Source organism: Melanerpes formicivorus, unplaced genomic scaffold (assembly GCF_026170545.1).
Source record: "Melanerpes formicivorus ecotype bairdi unplaced genomic scaffold, bMelFor1.0.p_v2 SCAF_9, whole genome shotgun sequence".
NCBI classification, from domain to species: domain Eukaryota; kingdom Metazoa; phylum Chordata; class Aves; order Piciformes; family Picidae; genus Melanerpes; species Melanerpes formicivorus.
The window spans coordinates 15,794,532-15,814,066 of NW_027142361.1; the positions used below are offsets into that span (position 1 = coordinate 15,794,532).

A 19,535-nucleotide genomic window follows, 5' to 3' on the forward strand; every position below is an offset into this window, starting at 1 on the left:
GGCTCTGTCCAGCCTGATCTAGTGTGGGGTGTCCCTGCCCATGGCAGGGGGGTTGGAACTAGATGATCCTTGTGGTCCCTTCCAACCCTGAATGAAACTATGAAATTATGAAACTATGAAACTATGCACAAAGTCAGAACCATGATGGGATCAGCCACAATTTCTCTCCAGCCTTTCTAGGTTGTTTGCAGTTCCTGAGAAGGGGGAGCAACACCAGTCCCCAAGGCACAGAGACCTGCAACAGGGCTACAGTGCTGCAAGAGGTTCAACATCTCTGGAAGTGCATTTTCTTCTGAAATTACTGATTGTTCAAGTAATTAGCAGAGCCTTTAAGTGGTCTGGCTTGATGAGGTTAGAAGTGACCAATGCCAGATGTTGGTCTGGCACAGTTCTCATCTACCATTTGCTCCAGGCAGAGGAGTTCCCATCCTCAGCAATTTCCACTACATCCAAACATACCACATTGTGGAGGTATCTCCTGCTCTAGGTGAACCTGCTCTGGCAGGATGGTTGGTCTAGACGATCTGCAGAGGTCCCTTCCAAACTCTGTCATTCTGTGATTCACTGCACAGATCAAATCCTGCCCAGACATGACAATCCTGTCTGGAAAGGCACCAGGAAAAAAGCCCTGGTCTTGGCCACAGCCATTGAGGGCATCCAAAGCATCAGCCAATGATGGCTTTGTGACCATTTGAGGCTGTGCCTTTAAGAAAGGGACAGTGCTGGGACACTCTGGCTGAATATTTTGTAAACAAAGACAGGTCTAAACGAATTTAATTGGTAGATTGGTAGAACGCAGCTTTAAGTTTTAGTGCAGTTGGAATTTTCCTCAGTTCCTTTCCTTCTCCCTTTCCAGCTTGCCTGCTTCTGGGCACCTAGCCAGATCAACCTTGGATAAGATAAGCATTAATCCTGCATGTGCTTGAAGGCCTCTTCCTTAATAACTGCCTTTTCTCTCTCTAACCCTTTTTGGGAAAAAAGGGGGGTAGGGGGAGAGAGCAGGGTACAGGGGGGGGAACCCTCCTCTGTCCAGAGGAGGGAAATTCGTTCCTGTATTTTTTTCCTTTGCTGTATATTTCTGTACATATATTGTAAATACTGTATATATTGTGTATATATACAACCTGCATTTTCACATTGCTTGTAAATATAGCATCCCTTTTGCTTCTCCGACTGAGTTAGCTGTGGGTTTTTTTTCCCCTTTGTGGGGGAGGGAGAGCTAAGACTTCTCTCTCAACCAACTACATGGCATCCAAAGCAACACAGCCAGCAGGTCAACTAAAGGGATTCTACCCCTCTGCTCCACTCTGGTGAGACCACACCTGTGGTGCTGGGTCCAGCTCTGGGGTCCTCAGCACAGGAGAGACATGGACGTCCTGGAAATGATAAAGAGGAGGCCACAAGAATGATCTGAGGACTGGAACCCCTGTGCTGTGAGGACAGGCTGAGAGAGGTGGGGCTGTTCAGCCTGGAGAAGACTCTGCAGAGACTTTGCAGCCTTTCACAACTTAAAGCTGGAGAGGGATGCATTCCAGGATAGGTCAGGCAGTGCTCTGAGCAACCTGTTTGTCACAGTCATGGATGACCTGTGTGCTGCTATTAAGCAGGCAAAACGACTTAAGCCCTTGTGGTATGGTGACAGATGGTCCAAATACAAGTATGGTGAAGCTTGGCAGATTGACTACATCACTCTACCACGTTCTCATTCTGGACTAACCGGGCCCGACCCTGCTTAGCTTCCACTCAATACCGTGCTCTTTTGCCCAGTTCTTTACAAGGTTGTTCTTGAAATGAGTTCCTCTCTGGAGTTCCGTGTCTCCACAGGACTTGTCTCTCCAGACTGAGAATGGTGTTGCGTGCAGTTGCATGTGGAACTGGATAAGTTTCCAACCATCCAGTGTTTGCCTCTACCATAGTAAGCAATACCTTGAAGATGACCCTGCTCACTGCAGGGGGGGTTGGACTACACGACCTTTAAAGGTCCCCCCCTACCCACACCAGTCTGCAATTGGATGATTTAACACAAACCTGCAGAAGAGCCATGGCTGGGTGGCTCAGGGAAGCCCCTAGTACTGCCAGCACCACACAAATAGCCTCTTTCCCTTTATGAGCACTGAATTAATTTGCAGATTGTTTAGTTTAAAAGCACAGAAGAGAGAAAAACAAAAAGAAGGGAAAAAAAAAGGGGGGGGGGGGGGAAGAGCTTCATTGCATTTCCCAGTCCCCTGCTGAGCTATCCAGTCCCACCGAGTGCTATTTATTTAGCACAAAACCCATCAGCTCGTGTGTGGCTGCTGGCTGTAACTCAATGGCACGCTGGCAGCCCCAGAGGGCTCGCAGGGACCTTGCTGGCACCCACCACCGAGACCGCCTCTTCTCCGGGTAGCTGAAAAAACCTCATTTCCCCTGCTCCAGCTGCTGCTGAAACAAACAACATAAATAAATAAATTAAAAAAAAAAAAAAAAAAAAGAGAACCTTCCTATTTCCAGCACCGTTGGCATGAGAGTAGACAGCTCTGTGCTGGGTGACCAGAGAACAAAGGGAGGTAGCATAGAGGAAACAAACTGGTGAGCCCAGCGGTGGGGATACGGCTCCTGAAGCTCCGACACTCACTGCCTCACTAAAAGTATGGGTGGGACTCGCACTGGGAAGCTTCCATGGAAATGGGGAGTCCATCCTGTCTCCACAGCTCCCTTGCTTCCCACTCTAACCCTCTGCTCACCCCACAGACGTGTTCCTGGCACATTTTTCACTGCTTTTTGCACGTATTTGTGAGTTAAAGCCCAGCCTCCTGCAGACAGCAGTGAGGCAGGTTGTTGGCAGCTGGGTACACAAAGCACTGGGCTCCTCCTTGCAGCCAAGGCAATTGCACAGCCCCCGGTGCTCTCTACCAGCTGAAGACTGATGGTGAAATCTCCTGTGGAGCAGCTAATCCTCAAGCCCAGCTCAGAACAGCGAGTTCTCGCTGGTGACAATGACATCAACCTGAAAGCTCAGCTCATAAAACTGTAGTTTGCCCCACTCCAGTTGCCCAGACCTGTTGAGAGAAATGGGCTTGTTCAGCCTGGAGAAAAGAAGGCTCAGGAGACACCTTCTGGCTTTCTGCAACTTCCTGAAGGAGGTTGGAGCAACATGGACTCTTCTCCCCGGGAACAAGTGACAGGGTAAGAGGAAACAGCCTCAAGTTGCACTAGGCAACGTTTAGCCTGGACATGAGGAACAATTGCTTCCCCAAAAGGGTTGTCAAAGCCTGGACAAGCTGCCCAGAGCAGTGGTGGAGTCATCATGCCTGGAGGGATTAAAAAGCCATGTAGATGTGGTGCTGATGGACATGGTTTAGTGGTGAACTGCACTGCTGGGTTAACCAATCAACTCAATGATCTTAAGGGTCTTTTCCAACCAAAACACTTCCATGACTTTCACTGGTGACTGCAAAAGGAAGCTGAACCCAGCCTGAAAACAGAGGCAGATCACCAGTAGCCCTGCTCCACAGAATCATAGAATGGTTCAGGTTGGAAAGAACCTCCAAAGGTCATCTAGTCCAACCCCTCTGCAGTGAGCAGGGACATCCTCTATACTGCCCAGGGGCTTCAAGCAGCTGTGCTCTTAATACAAGCATCCAGGCAAGCAGTATCAATGCTTGTCAAAGATTTTATCCATATCACAAATGCACACACACTAGCTTGAATGAAACTCCTTTCTGTCCATTTCCAAAGGATACAAAGTTGGGAATGGTGGAAGGTGAGGAAATGAGAAACTTGGGGCAAAGAAGAAAAATCCTAAGTCATTATATTCTCTCAATACTATTTTCTGGTTGAGAAATCCCCTTTCATCCTTCTGTCACCTCCATTTTGAGCAGCCAGGTATTCACCACCAACATCCCACAGAATCACAGAACTCTTTAGCCTGGAGAAGAGGAGGTTCAGGGGAGACCTTATTGCTCTCTACAGCTACCTGAAGGGAGGTTGTAGCCAGGTGGGAGTTGGTCTCTTCTCCCAGGCAACCAGCACCAGAACAAGAGGACACAGTCTCAATCTGTACCAGGGGAGGTTTAGGATGGATGTTAGGAAGAAGTTCTTCCCAGAAAGAGAGATTGGCCATTGGAATGTGCTGCCCAGGGAGGTGGTGGAGTCACCATCACTGGAGGTGTTTAGGAAGAGACTGGATGGGGTGCTTGGTGCCATGGTTTAGTTGATCAGATGGTGTTGGGTGATAGGTTGGACTCGATGATCTCAAAGCTCTTTTCCAACCTGGTCTATTCTATCCAATTCTATTCTATCCAATTGTGGCTACTCTTGTGACAGGCAGAGAGCACAAAGATACCTGACTTTGGGGGATTTGGCAAAGATTCCGGGCTTGCACCTAGCAGCAGGTACAGAGCACTTGTAGCATTCAAAACAGGCCTTCTCCATGCTCATGATCACCAGCACAGCCCCACACCACAAGGCACAGGTGCCAGGTAGGGCCACTCCAAGCATGTCACTCCTGCCTCACACACATAAATACCATCCCAGTGCTGCAGGCTTAGAGGGAACGCAAAGGGTGACCCCTGCTCCCCATGCTGCCTCTCTGACTACCTCTCAGGGAGGCAGCAGGTCCTCCCTGCCATGGAGCAAGCATCCTGCACTGCTTTGTCCTGTCCACGGAGAGAAAAAAAAACATCCCCAGTCACTCCTTTAATCCTTCCCTGGGGCCAAGAGAGAGTTAAAAGAGAGATTAAAAAGATACAAATAATCCTGCACATTCCTAATGCACCTTTCATCCAAAGTATCCCACAGAGCTTTCCAGCTCCTGGATGCCTTCCAGGACCATGAGCTGCAGCAGTGCCTGGCTGTGAGTGCTACCAGGGAAAGGACCAGTCTGGTCTTTGTCCTCAAAGTCACATTCAGGTCTCCAGGGATGCTCTGCCCTTCCCTACCCTAAGGAAAGACCAGAAATTTTGGAGCAGGAGCTTCTCCAGGATGCTGACAGAGATGTGAAGAGCTATAGCCTGATGTGGCATTGCTATCCCAGGCTGGCCATCGAGCCAGAATCCCAGAGCACAATCAGAGCATGTCACATCCCTCAGGACAGATCATTAAAGTGACACCAGGAGGAACTGGCAGGGTTCTTGGGGACCTGCAGCTCAGCTCTCCCCCAGGGCTGCAGAGAGGCTGGGGTCTCCTGCAGACCCCAGCCCCAAGGATTATTGTGCGCTCAAGACCGCTGCGAACCGCTCGGCTGATGCCAACAGCTCCCTACAAATTCCAGCAGCACGAATCGCCAAAAGAAGAACACAAGAAAAAGCAACCCAAGCGCCATGCAAAACCCCTCAGCAAGGCAAGGAGCTTGGGGCAGGGCACAAGTGGGAGCATTTGGGCACTGGAGTCAGCTTGTCCTGCAACAAGAGCACTGCTGCCATCCTACACCAGACAGACAGCTCCTGTGGTGGGAGTGGGTGAGAGGGCATAGAGGGGACAAAGAAGGGTCTTGTCCTGGGGGCATGCAGCAGCCATCGCTGTCACCACAGGCTGCCACAGCCAAGGCAGGAAAGGAAGCATCCCCCTCATTTTTGCAGGTGGAAAAACACCAGCTGGAAGACCTGGATGACTCAATGGAAGCCACGGAGGAGTCAGCACCATGACAATGAGGAGAGGAAAGGAACTCTGGAGGGAACGCTGGAGGGAAGGGAGGCCATCCAGAGGGACCTTGACAGGCTGGAGAGGTGGGCACAAGCCAACCTCATGAAGTTCAATAAGAGCAAGTGCAGGGTCCTGCATCTGGGTCGAGGCAATCCCAGGCACAAATACAGGCTGGGCATAGACTGGCTGGAAAGCAGCCCTGAGGAGAGAGACTTGGGGGTGCTGGTGGACAAAAAGCTCAACATGAGCTCTCAATGTGCACTTGCAGCCCGCAAAGCCAATCAGATCCTGGGCTGCATCAGGAGAAGTGTGGCTAGCAGGTCGAGGGAGGTGATCCTCCCCCTCTACTCAGCTCTGGTGAGACACCACCTGGAGTACTGCGTCCAGTTCTGGAGCCCCTATTACAAGAGGGATATGGACGTGCTGGAACATGTCCAGAGAAGGGCCACGAGGATGATCAGAGGGCTGGAGCACCTCTCCCATGAGGACAGACTGAAGGAGTTGGGGCTGTTCAGTCTGCAGAAGAGAAGGCTCCGAGGTGACCTAATTGTGGCCTTCCAGTATCTGAAGGGGGCCTACAGGAGGGCTGGGGAGGGACTTCTCAGGATCTCAGGTAGTGATAGGACTAGGGGGAATGGAATGAAGCTGGAGGTGGGGGGATTCAGGCTGGATGTGAGGAAGAGGTTCTTCACCATGAGAGGGGTGAAGCACTGGAATGGGTTGTCCAGGGGGGTGGTTGAGGCCCTGTCCCTGGAGGTGTTTAAGACCAGGCTGGACGAGGCTCTGGCCAGCCTGATCTAGTGTGGGGTGTCCCTGCCTATGGCAGGGGGGTTGGAACTAGGTGATCCTTGTGGTCCCTTCCAACCCTGACTGATACTATGATGCTATGATAACTCGGGTGTCCTGCCTCAGTTTCCCTCCCCTTGGCCCCACCAGGTAGAACCCTGCTCCCCAAGCCCACCAGCTCTGCTCCTTTACCAGCAGGAGGCAGATGCTGCACCCCAATGCATCCGTGACCACCCTGTATGCACCTCACTGAGCCCCAAAACAGGCACCCCATTACCCGTGGAGGGCCAACACCCTGCCCACCCACCTCCCCCTCCTGATGTACCCTGCCATGCACTCACCCCTGGCACCCCAGCACCTTGCAGAGAGGGTGCTTGTCCAGCAGCACCCATGTGACTGCACAGCCCTTCAGGGGGGCTGCAAGCCATTAAGGAAGGGCAGTAGTCACAGGGTCCCTCTTCTGTGGCACTCACCCTGCGCCGACAGCTCGGGGAAGGATGCTCAGGCAGCAGGCAACAAGGATTTAAGAGCCACCCGGCCACCCCCAGCCCTTCCCAACAGCTCCCAGCAGCTTAGCGTGGCCAGCTGCTCTGGACGGGGGGGGCAGGGGTGGGTACTGCCAGCTGCTCTGCCAGCTGCTCCCCATTACACACGCAGCACCCCCTCACTGCACTTCCCGGATGGGGACACAGGACCCCACACGCCACACACACAGAGGGGTGACAACAGTGACAACATGGGGGTTGGAAGGGGACTGCAGACCTCAAGGTGTGGGGGTTTAGAAGGAATTGAGGTCTGCCCTATGCCAAGGACACGGTATCACAAGGGGGTGGTCGTACACAGGACTCCCCCTTGCCAAAGAACCAGGTAATCCCTATATAGCACCCAAGTCTTCCCTACCTCAGTGGGTGATCCCTCAACAATATGGGGGTCCTTGGTCCCATAAAGGAGAAAAGTCCTGCCAACCCTGAAGAACAGGCAACCCCAGGAAGCCAGGCTGGGGGTCACCTAACAGATCTCTGTCCCCCAGGAAGGGTGCAGTGCCCTAGTGATACTTACAGCACTTTATGGTACTACGGTGCATGGCCAAGTCCCAAAGAGAGGACACCCTCCAGAAGCTTGGGGGGATGCATAGCTTTGCAAACAATCAATACCCTCCTCAAACTGAAACAGGGGTCACCCCCAGTAACTACGGAGATGCACAGCTCTATGTAGGACCAAGGTCCCACTCAAACCCAGTATCCTCTTATTGGGGCTCCCAAGTAATTTAGGGGGTGTACTGCTCTGTAAAAGATGACGGTTCCCACAACCCTAAAGAGGGGTCAACCCCTAGTGAATCGGGGGTGCACAGCTTTACATGGGACCTAGGTCCTCCCCCACCACAAAGAGGGGATACCCCACAGGAAATGGAGGCTACAGCTCTATATAGGATAAAGATCTCCCCACCTCAAAAAGGGGTCACACCTCGGCAAATGTGGGATGCACAGCTCTACGAAGATCCAAAGTTCCCCACCTCAAAGAGAGGTCACCACACAGTAAATGGGGGGGGGGGGGGGGGGGGGATGTACAGACCTCTCAAGAACGAGGTCTTGGCCCTGGAAGGGATGAGCCCCAAACTGGGCCCCGGGGGATGCCCAGCCCTGCCCCGGGGAAGGGACAAACCTAAGTCCTCAGGAAGAGGGGGGATACACACGGCCCCAACCCGACCCGTTACTGGACCCGTTACCGGACCCGTTACGGGCCCGGTCCCGTCAGTCCCCTTCCCCCGCAGGCACTCACCGTACATGGCCGTTGCCGTCGGCCCGGCCCGGCGCGGCTGCAGGCGGCGGTGCCCGGCCCGGCTCTGCCCCACCGAGCGGTGCTGGCCGGGGGCGGCACTGGGGGCGGCACCGCAGCGGCGGCTCCTCCCGCCGGCACGGCCGCAGCGCCCACCGGTGGCACGGCTCGGCTCGACACCGCAAGGCACGGTGGGGATCCATCGGCACCGGACCCACTGCCCCACCTCGGCATCCCTCACGATGCGCACCCCCCTTCCCCCCTCACCAAGCCGAGCATTCCATTTCCCCCCGGGGCACCCTGCCCGGGCTTTGCCCCACACCCGGCAGCACAAGCCTGGCAGGGGCAAAACCACGGAGAGGACGTAGGAGGTCTACCCTGAGCGTTTGCGGTCTGCCAGTGAGCTGGTATCTGCTCGGTCCCCACCCCATAACAGACAGTGAGCTCCCGAGCATCCTTCCTCGGTGGGTCACATGGGGACCCAAAAGCACAGAATCATAGACCCACCACAGAATGGTTTGCACTGGAAGGGACCCATAGAGGTCATCTAGTCCAACCCCCTGCAGTCAGCAGGGACATCATCAACAAGAGCACACTGCTCAAAGGCCAGTCCAACCTGACCTGGAATGATTTCAGAGATGGCATGTACCACCTCTCTGGGCAACTTGGCCCAGAGTCTCACTACTCCTAAGCACAATTTCTTCCTAGTGTCTAGTCCCCTCTTTTAGTCTAAAGCCATCACCCCTTGTCCTGTCACAACAGGCCCTGCTAAAAAAACTCTCCCTGGGCCTTCTTACAAGCTCCTTTAAGTACTGAAAGGCTGCAAGAAGGTCTCCCTGGAGCTTTCTCTTCTCCAGGCTGAATAGCCCCAACTCTCTCAGCCTGGCCTCACAGCAGAAGGACTTCAGCCCTCACACCATGTTTACAGCTTCTGCTTTATCTGCTCCAATAGGTCCATGTCTCTCCTGTGCTGTGCTGGACACAGCACTGCATGTAGGGTCTGACCAGAGCAGAGCACAGGGGAAGAACATTCTCCCTCAACCTCCAGGCCACACTGCTTTGGATGCAAGCCAGGATGCAGTTGGCTTCTGTGCTGTGAGTGGACATTGCCAGCTCCTGTTCAGCTTTTCACCCACCAGCACCTCCAAGCCTTTCTCCACAGGGGTGCTCTCTACCCCTTCATCCCCTAGAATGGATTAGAGTTACCCCAACCTAGGCACAGAACCTTGCACTTGGTCTTGTTGAACCTTAAGAAGTTCATACACAGTTCACTGAGTTACACCCAGCTTCTTTCCCCCACCCCACTGCCAGCTCCACAAAGCACTGGGCCTTGGCACCTGCAGCCATCTGAATGGCAACCATGAAGAATTGCCCTGCACCAGTTGCTGCCAGCTTGGACAGGTGGGAGCTGCACCAGGCTCCCTAAATAGGGAGGTGTGTTGCTGACAGCAGCAAGGAGACAGCACAGGAAAAGCAGACAGATCCAGGCCAGCTCCACTGCTCCTAGAAACTCCTGGAGAATGAGGAGAGGCTCAGAATGCCCTGGAGAGACAGGAATGCCAGGGAAAGGGCTGAGAGCACTTGGAGGGGGTGAGGAATACAGAAGATACCTCCTTAAGGCACATTTACTTGTCATTAGGGCTAAGTGACGTGGCAAAGGAGAAACTGAGGCAGGATGCCAGCCCATCCAGGTCCCGGCATCGTTAGCACGTTACACTAATGCTCCCAACAGCTCCTGGACATGTCCCTGGCCTGCAGGTGAGCACTGATTGTCCCCCACACTTCATCCAGCTGTGAAGTTGTCACCTCCTAAGACTCCATCTCAGCACCACAGATGGGAATGTGGAATCCTGGCTTTCACAACATCCCAGGCAGGGAGGACAGAGCCAGAGCCTCAAGCCAGAGTGCAGAGGCTGCAGTGTTCTCACCTTGGCCACTGCTGCAGACCCCAGGTTCTGGGCTCCATTCAAGGATGTGCAGAGCAGGGTGGAATAAAAGGGTGCAGAAGCACCTGGTGTGCCAGGCAGGGCCAAAACATGAGAAGGTGTCATAGAATGGTTTAGGCTGAAAAAGACCTTTAAGATGACTGATTCCAACTATTAACCTAACACTACCAAGTCTGCTGCTAACCCATGTTCTTCAGTACCACAGCTACAAAGCTGCTAAACCCCTCCAGGGACAGGGACTGCTCTGGGCAGCCTGTTCCAGGTCTTAACAACCCTTTCCATGAAGAAATTGTTCCTTATGTCCAGCCTAACCTCCCCTGGTGCAACCTGAGGCTTTCCCCACTTCTTTTATTGACTGTTCCCTGGGAGAAGAGACCAACCCTCATCTCACTTCAGCCTCCTTTCAGGGAATTGCAGAGAGTAAGAAGGTCTCCCCTGACCCTCCTTTTCTCCAGGCTAAACAACCCCAGTTACCTTTGCTGCTCCTCACAAGACTTGTGCTCTAACCCTTCAACAGCTTTGTTGCCCTTCTCTGGACATGCTCCAGCACCTCAATGTTCTTTCTGGAGTGAGTGGCCCCAAACTGAACCTAAGTATCAAAGCATGGCCTTACCAGTGCCCAGTACAGGGGGACAATCCCTGCCCCAGTCCTGCTGGCCACACTATTGCTGATCCAAGCCAGGATGCTGTTGGGCTTGGCTAGCTGAGCACATGCTGGCTCACTTTCAGCAGGCTGTTCACCAACACCCCTCAAGTCCTTTTTTGCTGGGCATTTTCCAGTCACTCTTCCCCAAGCCTGCTGCATTTGTAGGGTTGTTGTGACCCAAGGGCACACACATTGGCCTTGGCCCATTGATGCAGCCTGGTCAGATTGCTCTATCAGAGCCCCCTTACCTTCCAGACTCTCAGCTTGGTGTCTTCTGCCCCTGATGCCCTCATCCAAGTCATCATAGTACTACACAGCAATGCCCAACAGAGCACCACCTTTTGTTTGGACCCATTCTGTCTCTTTTCTCAGCTGGCCAGGCCAACATAGAGGACTTTGTGCCAGAGCTCCTCATGCCTGGCACCCCAGAAACGTCCCACAATCACTCCATACCCCACACATGGCAAGATCAACACATGAGCAAAGCCAAAGCCCTCCCTGTGCCAAGCCCTGTCACAGGCATGAGTGACCCAGCAAAGCAAAGATGCTGCTGGGGACAAGGATGGGGCTTGAAGTGACAAGGCACTTTGATCAGGGAGGGTGAGGGGACCAGGGAGATGCTGCTCCCCCATCTCCCTGCTCTCCCTGAGCTTTTTAGGTGCATCTCCTCCCACACTGCAAAGCCCCCGGGTTGGATTATCTAATTAGGCAATAGCTGGTGGCTCATGATCCTCCTCCTGGGGAAACGATGCTTTAATTAAAACATTTTGGGAGTTAATCTGTGTTGCTGATTCCCTGAGTGGAAGCAGCTGCACCAAGAGTCATGTTCCTGGGCGACTGGAGGGCTGTTGTGGGGGACATGGCAGCAGTCACAAGCCAAAGGACAGGGCTCCTGAGCTTCTGTAACCAGGCTCAGCCCCAGAAGCAGTCAAAAAGTCCTTTTTATGGTGAAGTAGAAGCCTCAGTGTAAAATATCACAATGAGGAATGAGCCAGAAGCAGATGTGGCAAATCCCCTCCTGCCCAGGGGGCATGGTGATCATTGGGATGGCTCTGCAGGGTGGCCAAGGAAATGAGTCCCTTACAGCCGATTTGGAGACTTGAGGACATGCCTTGAAGGCCCCCCTCAGCCCACACACAAACCAAACAGGGCTGGTTTGAGCCCCAAAAGCTGTTGTCAATGGAAAAGCACAGCAGAATCTCTGCCCTCAAAGAGGGAGGATGGAGATGAACATCTGGGCAGGGCCCGGATGGATCCATGGAGTTTAGGGCAGGGTTTCAGACCAGCTATGGCACGTGGCTCCTCCTAATTCATGGCACAAGGGTGAAGATGACTTTAATCCTGCCTGCCACAGGTCCTATCTGTCCTCACCACAAAACTCCTCACCACACTCCATCTTTGCCCAGAGGGATCCAAACTCATGCTCCATCATGACCCAGACCCTCCCATCCTTCTGGCAGTAAAGGGGAGGATGACAACTCACCGGGGGGCTGGAATGTTCTCAGGACATGTGGCTGGATACCTGTCCAGGGCTCAGAAAGGCTGGGCAGAGCTCAGCACCTCAGGCAGAGTGGGCATAAGGGGCACAGGATGGATTACTGCACTCTGGGATCCCTTTCTGGGACAGCTCAGAGGCTTTCCCCTCTTCCATCCATCCCTTGTCCATCTGCTCCCTCCTTCCTCACATCCCCTGGCAGCTGTTTCCATGGCCACGGAGCTGCTGCAGCAAGCACAGCAGGGTCATCCACACCGAGCTATGCATCCCTTCCCTAGCCGCAGACTCAGGACAGACCCAGGACACAGGCCCATGGGCCAGCCCCTCACAGCTGCTCCCACACACCAACACTTGGCCATGCACCAGCTCTGTGGCACCAGCACCGACCATGTTGCTTGCACAGCGCCTGGGGATGGGCTCTTCCCGCGCTCTGATGGCTCTCACATGCAGTGAGCCACATGGTTTGGTGGTGACCCTGCAGTGCTGGGTTCATGGTTGCACTCAACGATCTTGGAGGTCTTTTCAAGTCTAAATGATTCTGTGATAACAGAAGACTTTTTGCAGATGCAGCCTTGCACAGACTGTTGAAGCAGAGGAGAAAGCAAGCAAAACAAATACAAATACCTGTCCTGCCCAGGCCACATGACCTGCAATATGCTCAAAACATATCCAGACACAGCTGGTGGGGATCCCTTTAGGGTGTTCTCCCACCACTATGTGGGTATCATAGAATCAAAATATGGTTTGGGTGGGAAGGGACCCTTAAAGTTCATCTAGTCCAAGCCCATTGCAGTCAGCAGGGACATCAACTAAAGCAGGTTGCTCAGAGTCCTCTCCAACCTGATCAGTACCTTTCTTCATCCCTGTCGTAGTTTGGGCTGGGTGCCCTCTGCTACGGGGGTGTTTCCTGTGTCCAGAAGTCCAGCCCAGTGGGTGGACACAGGAAGTTAGGTATTTCCACCATAATTCCTGCACCACTATAAATTTTACGGCGGGGTCTGGCACTTCCTCTTTCCTTCCTCTCTGCCACCCGGTAACTGAGGGAGAGATCTCCCGGCCATGGGCCTGGCTAGGCCCAAGGCCACGGGGGGATGGGCAGTCTCAGATCTGGCCAGCTGAGACTAGCCTAGCAGTGGGGGGGGAAGGAGGAGCCCTGGGGGTTTTGGGTGCACCCTCAGGTGGGGATGGGATCTTTCTGGGACTGTTTTGGGGTTCTTCTTGTCACTGTGTTTCTAGCTCTCTGCACGCACTCACTGTTCTCTATTTAAACTTTCCATCACTTTTGCAATCTGTTTGTCTGAGTCGTTATTTCTGCGCGTGGTGGGGAGGGGTTTGCCCCAACCCATTACAACCCCATAGCTGTTATCCTTATTTTGAGCCATTTTTCACTTGTTTGAACCACTTCTTTACATGCCAGTACTTGTTTTTTGGCCTGCTGATGGTCTCTCAGTGCACCATCACATTGACTCAACATAACCATCCTTCATCACTCCATGAGCAAACTCCCCTCCATACCTGACTGCACCAGAGATAGTTTCATAGTTTCATAGTTTCATTCAGGGTTGGAAGGGACCACAAGGATCATCTAGTTCCAACCCCCCTGCCATGGGCAGGGACACCCCACACTAGATCAGGCTGGCCAGAGCCTCATCCAGCCTGCTCTTAAACACCCCCAGGGACGGGGCCTCGACCACCTCCCTGGACAACCCATTCCAGGGTTTCACCACTCTCATGGTGAAGAACCTCCTCCTCACATCCAGCCTGAATCTCCCCACCTCCAGCTTCATTCCATTCCCCCTAGTCCTATCACTACCTGATATCCTGAGAAGTCCTTCCCCAGCCTTCCTGTAGGCCCCCTTCAGATACTGGAAGGCGACAATTAGGTCTCCTCGGAGCCTTCTCTTCTGCAGACTGTACAGCCCCAACTCCTTCAGTCTGTCCTCATAGGAGAGGTGCTCCAGCCCTCTGATCATCCTCGTGGCCCTTCTCTGGACACGTTCCAGCACCTCCACATCCCTCTTGTAATAGGGGCTCCAGAACTGGACACAGTACTCCAGGTGGGGTCTCACCAGGGCTGAGTAGAGGGGGAGGATCACCTCCCTTGACCTGCTAGCCACACTTCTCCTGATGCAGCCCAGGATCTGATTGGCTTTGCGGGCTGCAAGTGCACATTGAGAGCTCATGTTGAGCTTTTTGTCCACCAGCACCCCCAAGTCTCTCTCCTCAGGGCTACCCTCCAGCCAGTCACTGCCCAGCCTGTATTTGTGCCTGGGATTGCCTCGACCCAGATGCAGGACCCTGCACTTGCTCTTATTGAACTTCATGAGGTTGGCTTGTGCCCACCTCTCCAGCCTGTCAAGGTCCCTCTGGATGGCCTCCCTTCCCTCCAGCGTGTCTGCTGCACCACACAGCTTGGTGTCATCAGCAAACTTGCTGAGGGTGCACTCAATGCCACTGTCCATGTCACTGACAAAGATGTTGAATAAGACAGGTCCCAGGACTGATCCCTGAGGGACTCCGCTTGTCACTGGCCTCCACTGGGACATGGAGCCATTGACAGCCACTCTTTGGGTGCGGCCATCAAGCCAGTTCCTTATCCATCTAGTGGTCCACCCATCAAACCCATGTGTCACCAGTTTGGAGACCAGGATGTGGTGTGGGACAGTGTCGAAGGCTTTGCTCAGGTCCAGGTAAACGACATCAGTTGCTCGCCCCTCATCTATTAATTTTGTCACCTGCTCATAGAAGGCCACCAGGTTGGTCAGGCAGGATTTGCCCTTGGCAAAGCCATGCTGACTGTTCCCAATCACCTCTTCACTATTCTTTTGAGCGAGTAGTGACTCCAGGAGGATCTGTTCCATGATCTTTCCAGGCACAGAGGTGAGACTGACTGGCCTGTAGTTCCCTGGTTCCTCCTTCTTGCCCTTTTTGAAGATGGGGGCAATGTTTCCCCTTTTCCAGTCTGTGGGGACTTCACCAGACTGCCAGGACTTTTGAAATATAATAGAGGGGTTTAGCAACCTCATCTGCCAGTTCTCTCAGCACCCGTGGGTGTAACCCGTCGGGTCCCATGGACTTGAACACTTTCAGGTTCTTCAGGTGATCACGAACCTGATCTGCACTTACAATGGGCAGTTCTTCCTCCCCGTCCCTGGCTTTGACTTCCATAACATCAGGAGTGTGGCTAGAGGCCCTTGCAGTGAAGACTGAGGTAAAGAAGTTATTAAGTACCTCAGCCTTTTCCTCATCACATGTGACCATGTCACCATTTTCCTTTCTGAGGGGCCCCACACCTTCCCTAGTCTTCTTCTTCCCATTAATATACCTGTAGAAGTTCTTAGTATTCCCTTTAATCTCCCTGGCTAGATTCAACTCAAACTCTGCTTTGGCTTTCCTAACCAGGACTCTTGCTGCTCGGGCAGCTTCCTTGTATTCCCCCTGTTCTACCTGTCCTTCCCTCCACTTCCTGTAGAGTTTCCTTTTAAGTAATAGTGTGTCCAGTAGCTCCTTGCCCATCCAGGCAGGCCTCCTAGCATTCTTACCTGCTTTTCTCTTTGTTGGTACACAGAGCTCCTGGACACAGAGGAGGTGGTCCTTGAATACTGACCAGCTGTCCTGGGTCCCTCTTCCCTCCAGGGCTTTGTCCCACGACACTTTGGCTAGCAGATCCCTGAAGCGATCAAAATCTGCATGCCTAAAGTCTAGGGTCGTGAGCTTGGAATACTTCCTCCTGATTGCCCTGAGGATGTTAAATTCAACTGCTTCATGGTCACTGCAGCCAAGGCCGTCTATGAGCCTCACATTGCTTACCAGCCCTTCCCTGTTGGTGAGAACAAGGTCCAGCATAGCACCATTTCTTGTTGGTTCCTCCACCATTTGGAGGAGGAAGTTGTCTTCTATGCAGTCCAGGAACATCCTGGATTGCTGGTGCCTTGCTGTGTTGTCCCTCCAGCAGATATCCGGGTGGTTGAAATCACCCATGAGGACCAGGGCTTGTGACCTGGAAGCTGCTTCTATTTGCCTATGGAGGGCCTCATCTGCTTGGATCTGCTGGTCAGGTGGCCTGTAGGAGACCCCCACAGTAATATCTTCTTCCCCTGTCCTGCCTTTAATTTTGACCCATACACTCTCAACTAGCTTATCATCCCTCCCCAGTTGGAGCTCCACTGATTCCAACTGGCTATTGACATAGAGGGCAACACCTCCTCCTCTCCTTCCCTGCCTATCCTTCCTAAAGAGTTTATACCCATCTATGCCTACATCCCAGTCATGGGATTCATCCCACCAAGTTTCAGTAACAGCCACTATGTCATGGCATCCCAGCAGCACAGTGGCACTTAACTCATCCTGTTTGTTGCCCAAGCTGCGCGCATTCGCATAGAAGCACTTCAGCTGGGCTGGCCCTGTCCTCCTCTTGTGCCAAATCCCCTCGGTTTCCACAGAATGTCCTGGTGGATCATTCGTGGCTTGCCTCAGGGTAGCAAGTTGAGAGCCCTTACCAGCTCTCCTTCTCTCTACTGCTGGTGAGCTGCCCCTCTGTTTGTCACCAGCCAGCAGGAGACTATTAACCCCTTCCCCCTTCAAATCTAGTTTAAAGCCCTATCAATGAGCCCTGCCAATTCCTGCCCCGCAGGAGGCAGGAGGTGGAGGTGGGAAGTGCTGCCATCAACCTTCCCCTTACACCAGCACAAGGAGATGACCACCCTACCAAACAAAGGGTGAAATCCAAGGCAGCATTGCCTCACGCAGCATTGCCTCACACATCATTGCCAAGCCTCTGTGCGTGCCAAGGATGAAAGTGGCACGGAAAGGGAGCAGAGGTGGCATGTGATGATGGGTTAACAAACCCAAAGGGTGCTTCTGGATTGCATTCCTGTGCAGACTACCCTAGGTGATCCTGCTTTTGGCAGAGAGGTTGGACTTGATGATCTCTGGAGGTCCCTTCCAACCTCTAACATTCTGTGATTCTGCAACACAACAATTAGAAAAACCAGTCCCATGGTCTCTTCTCCCAGGCAACCAGCACCAGAACAAGGGGACACAGTCTCAAGCTGCGCCAGGGGAGGTTTAGACTCGAGGTGAGGAGGAAGTTCTTCACCGAGCGAGTCATTCGTCGTTGGAACAGGCTGCCCAGGGAGGTGGTGGAGTCACCGTCCCTGGAGGCGTTCAAGAGGGGATTGGACGTGGCACTTGGTGCCATGTGGCAATGCCAGCGACGAGCAGTGTAAGCAATCTGGCAGTGCAGGCCTAGAGCCTGACATGGTGGTAGGCCATGCTCAGCATAAATGCAGAGCCAGCTAGCAGTGTAGCAAAACAGTGCTGTGCCTGCAGCATGTAACAGTATTGATTCCTATCTCCGTCGTCCGATAGTGCCATGGTCTAGTCATGGGGTCTGTGTTGATAGGTTGGACTCAATGATCCTCGAGGTCATTTCCAACCTTGGTTATACTGTGATACTGTGATGAGGGAACCTGAGACTCCCCAAGCCTGGTGGGCTGGTCTAGGTTGCTAGCCTGGAGAAGCAGCCATGCCCTGCTCCCTGCCTGCCTGATGTCCTGTAAGTCTCTGCACACTGGGACACCAAATCCAGCCCCACCTAGTGAATAACTGGATTTGTTGTCATGATGACCTGGATAATTGCACCACTGAGCTGTGTTTATTACTGCACCACTGGTTAGGGATAAATTGGTTATCCCTAAAGCTGCTGCTCTGGTGTCTCTTGCCATACCCCAAACCTGTAAGTCAGCAGAGCTGCCCTAAGTCCTGGGTGCAGAATCACAGAATTATTTTGGTTGGAGAAGACCTTTAAGACCATCAAGTCCAAAATCAACCCAGCACTGCTAGGTCACCACTAAACCATGTCCCTCAGCACCACATCTACACAGCTTTTCAGGATCTCCAGAGATAGAGACTCCATGTATTGGGTTGAACTGAGGTGGAGTTAATTCTCCTCACAGCATCGTTTTAGTGCTGTGGTTTTTTTGCAGCAGTAGTTGATAACACAGCAGTGTTTTGGCTACAGCTGAATTCGGTATCCGAGCTGTGTCCTTTCAACATTTCCCTGCCCCAGGAGTACATTGAGGGGTGGGCAGGATCTTGGGAGGGGACACAACTGAGCCAGCTGACTCAGACTGGCCAAAGAGGTATTCCATACCATATGACGTCAGCTCAGGTATAAGAAGGACGTGAAAGAAGGAAGTGTTGGGGATTCGTCCATGGCGTTTATCCTCCCAAGGAACCACCAAGCTTAGAGAGCCCTGCTTCCCGAGACCGACCACCGTCCTGCTGATGGGAAGTAGAGACTAACATCTCTCTCTCTGCTTTCTTTGCTTCCGCGCGGTCTATTTGCTGTTTGCTTATTAGTGTTATTAAATTGCTCCTATCTTATCCCCGGCTTCTGTTATATTTTCTTTCCCTTCTTCCCCTGTTCACTTAAGAGGGGGAGTGATAGAGCGGCTTGGTGGGTATCTGGCCTCCAGGCCAGAGCCAAACCACCACACTCCACCACTTCACAGGGCAGCCTAGTCCAGGGCTTGACAACCCTGTCCATAAAGAAACTGTTCCTCATGTCCAACCTAAACCTCCCCTCACACAACTTGATGACATTTCCTCTGGTCCTGTTGCTTGTTCCTTGAGAGAACAGACCAACCCCCACCTCACTCAAACCTCCTTTCAGGGAGCTGTAAAGAGCCAGAAGGTCTCCCCTGATCCTCCTTTTTTTTCCAGGCTATACAACCTCAGTTCCCTCAGCTGCTCCCCACAAGACTTGCACTCTAGACCCCTCATCATCTTCCTAGCTCATCTTTGGACACATTCCAGCACCTAAATGTCCTTACAGCACTCAAACTCAGTGGAGATGTTGGCACCGTGCTGAGATACGCTCCTCATCCTCTTGACCAAGCAGAGAGATTCTGTTCCTCTCAACCCAGAGAAAACTCCACAGAGAGCTTTATATTTGGTAGCAAAACAGAAAGGGGGGCAGTGCCCCCCTCCACAGCAGATCCCCAGAGATGTCCCCCCTACCAAAACAGCTGCCAGAAAGATTTGTAAGAAAGAATATGTCGAGGGTTGAGGGGAAGGCCCAGCCTTCTCCCCCCCCGTAAGTGAAGGGAAGAAAATTGAAAGAAAACCACAGCCGGATTAGCAAAGGATTGTGCTGTATTTACAAGCGGTTTAGGAAATGCAGGTTTATATACACAATTTACAGTATTTACAATATATATACAGAAATATACAACAAAGTAACACAGGAATGAGATTCCCC

General features: G+C 52.8%; 1 protein-coding gene across 2 annotated transcripts in view; it reads right to left on the reverse strand.

The window, feature by feature from the left end:
* Nucleotides 1-8,263, reverse strand: part of EFR3B (EFR3 homolog B) — an 89,978-nt gene extending 81,715 nt beyond the window's left edge. Inside the window, exon 1 of one of the 2 annotated variants that reach the window (XM_068143149.1) lies at nt 8,188-8,263. In XM_068143149.1, coding sequence (XP_067999250.1) covers nt 8,188-8,194 — 7 coding nt within the window. In that variant the 5' untranslated portion in view covers nt 8,195-8,263. Of the gene's footprint in view, nt 1-6,749; nt 6,816-8,187 lie in introns of those variants that run through there. The other variant, XM_068143150.1, reaches the window with a different exon arrangement.
* Nucleotides 8,264-19,535: the final 11,272 nt, after the last annotated feature.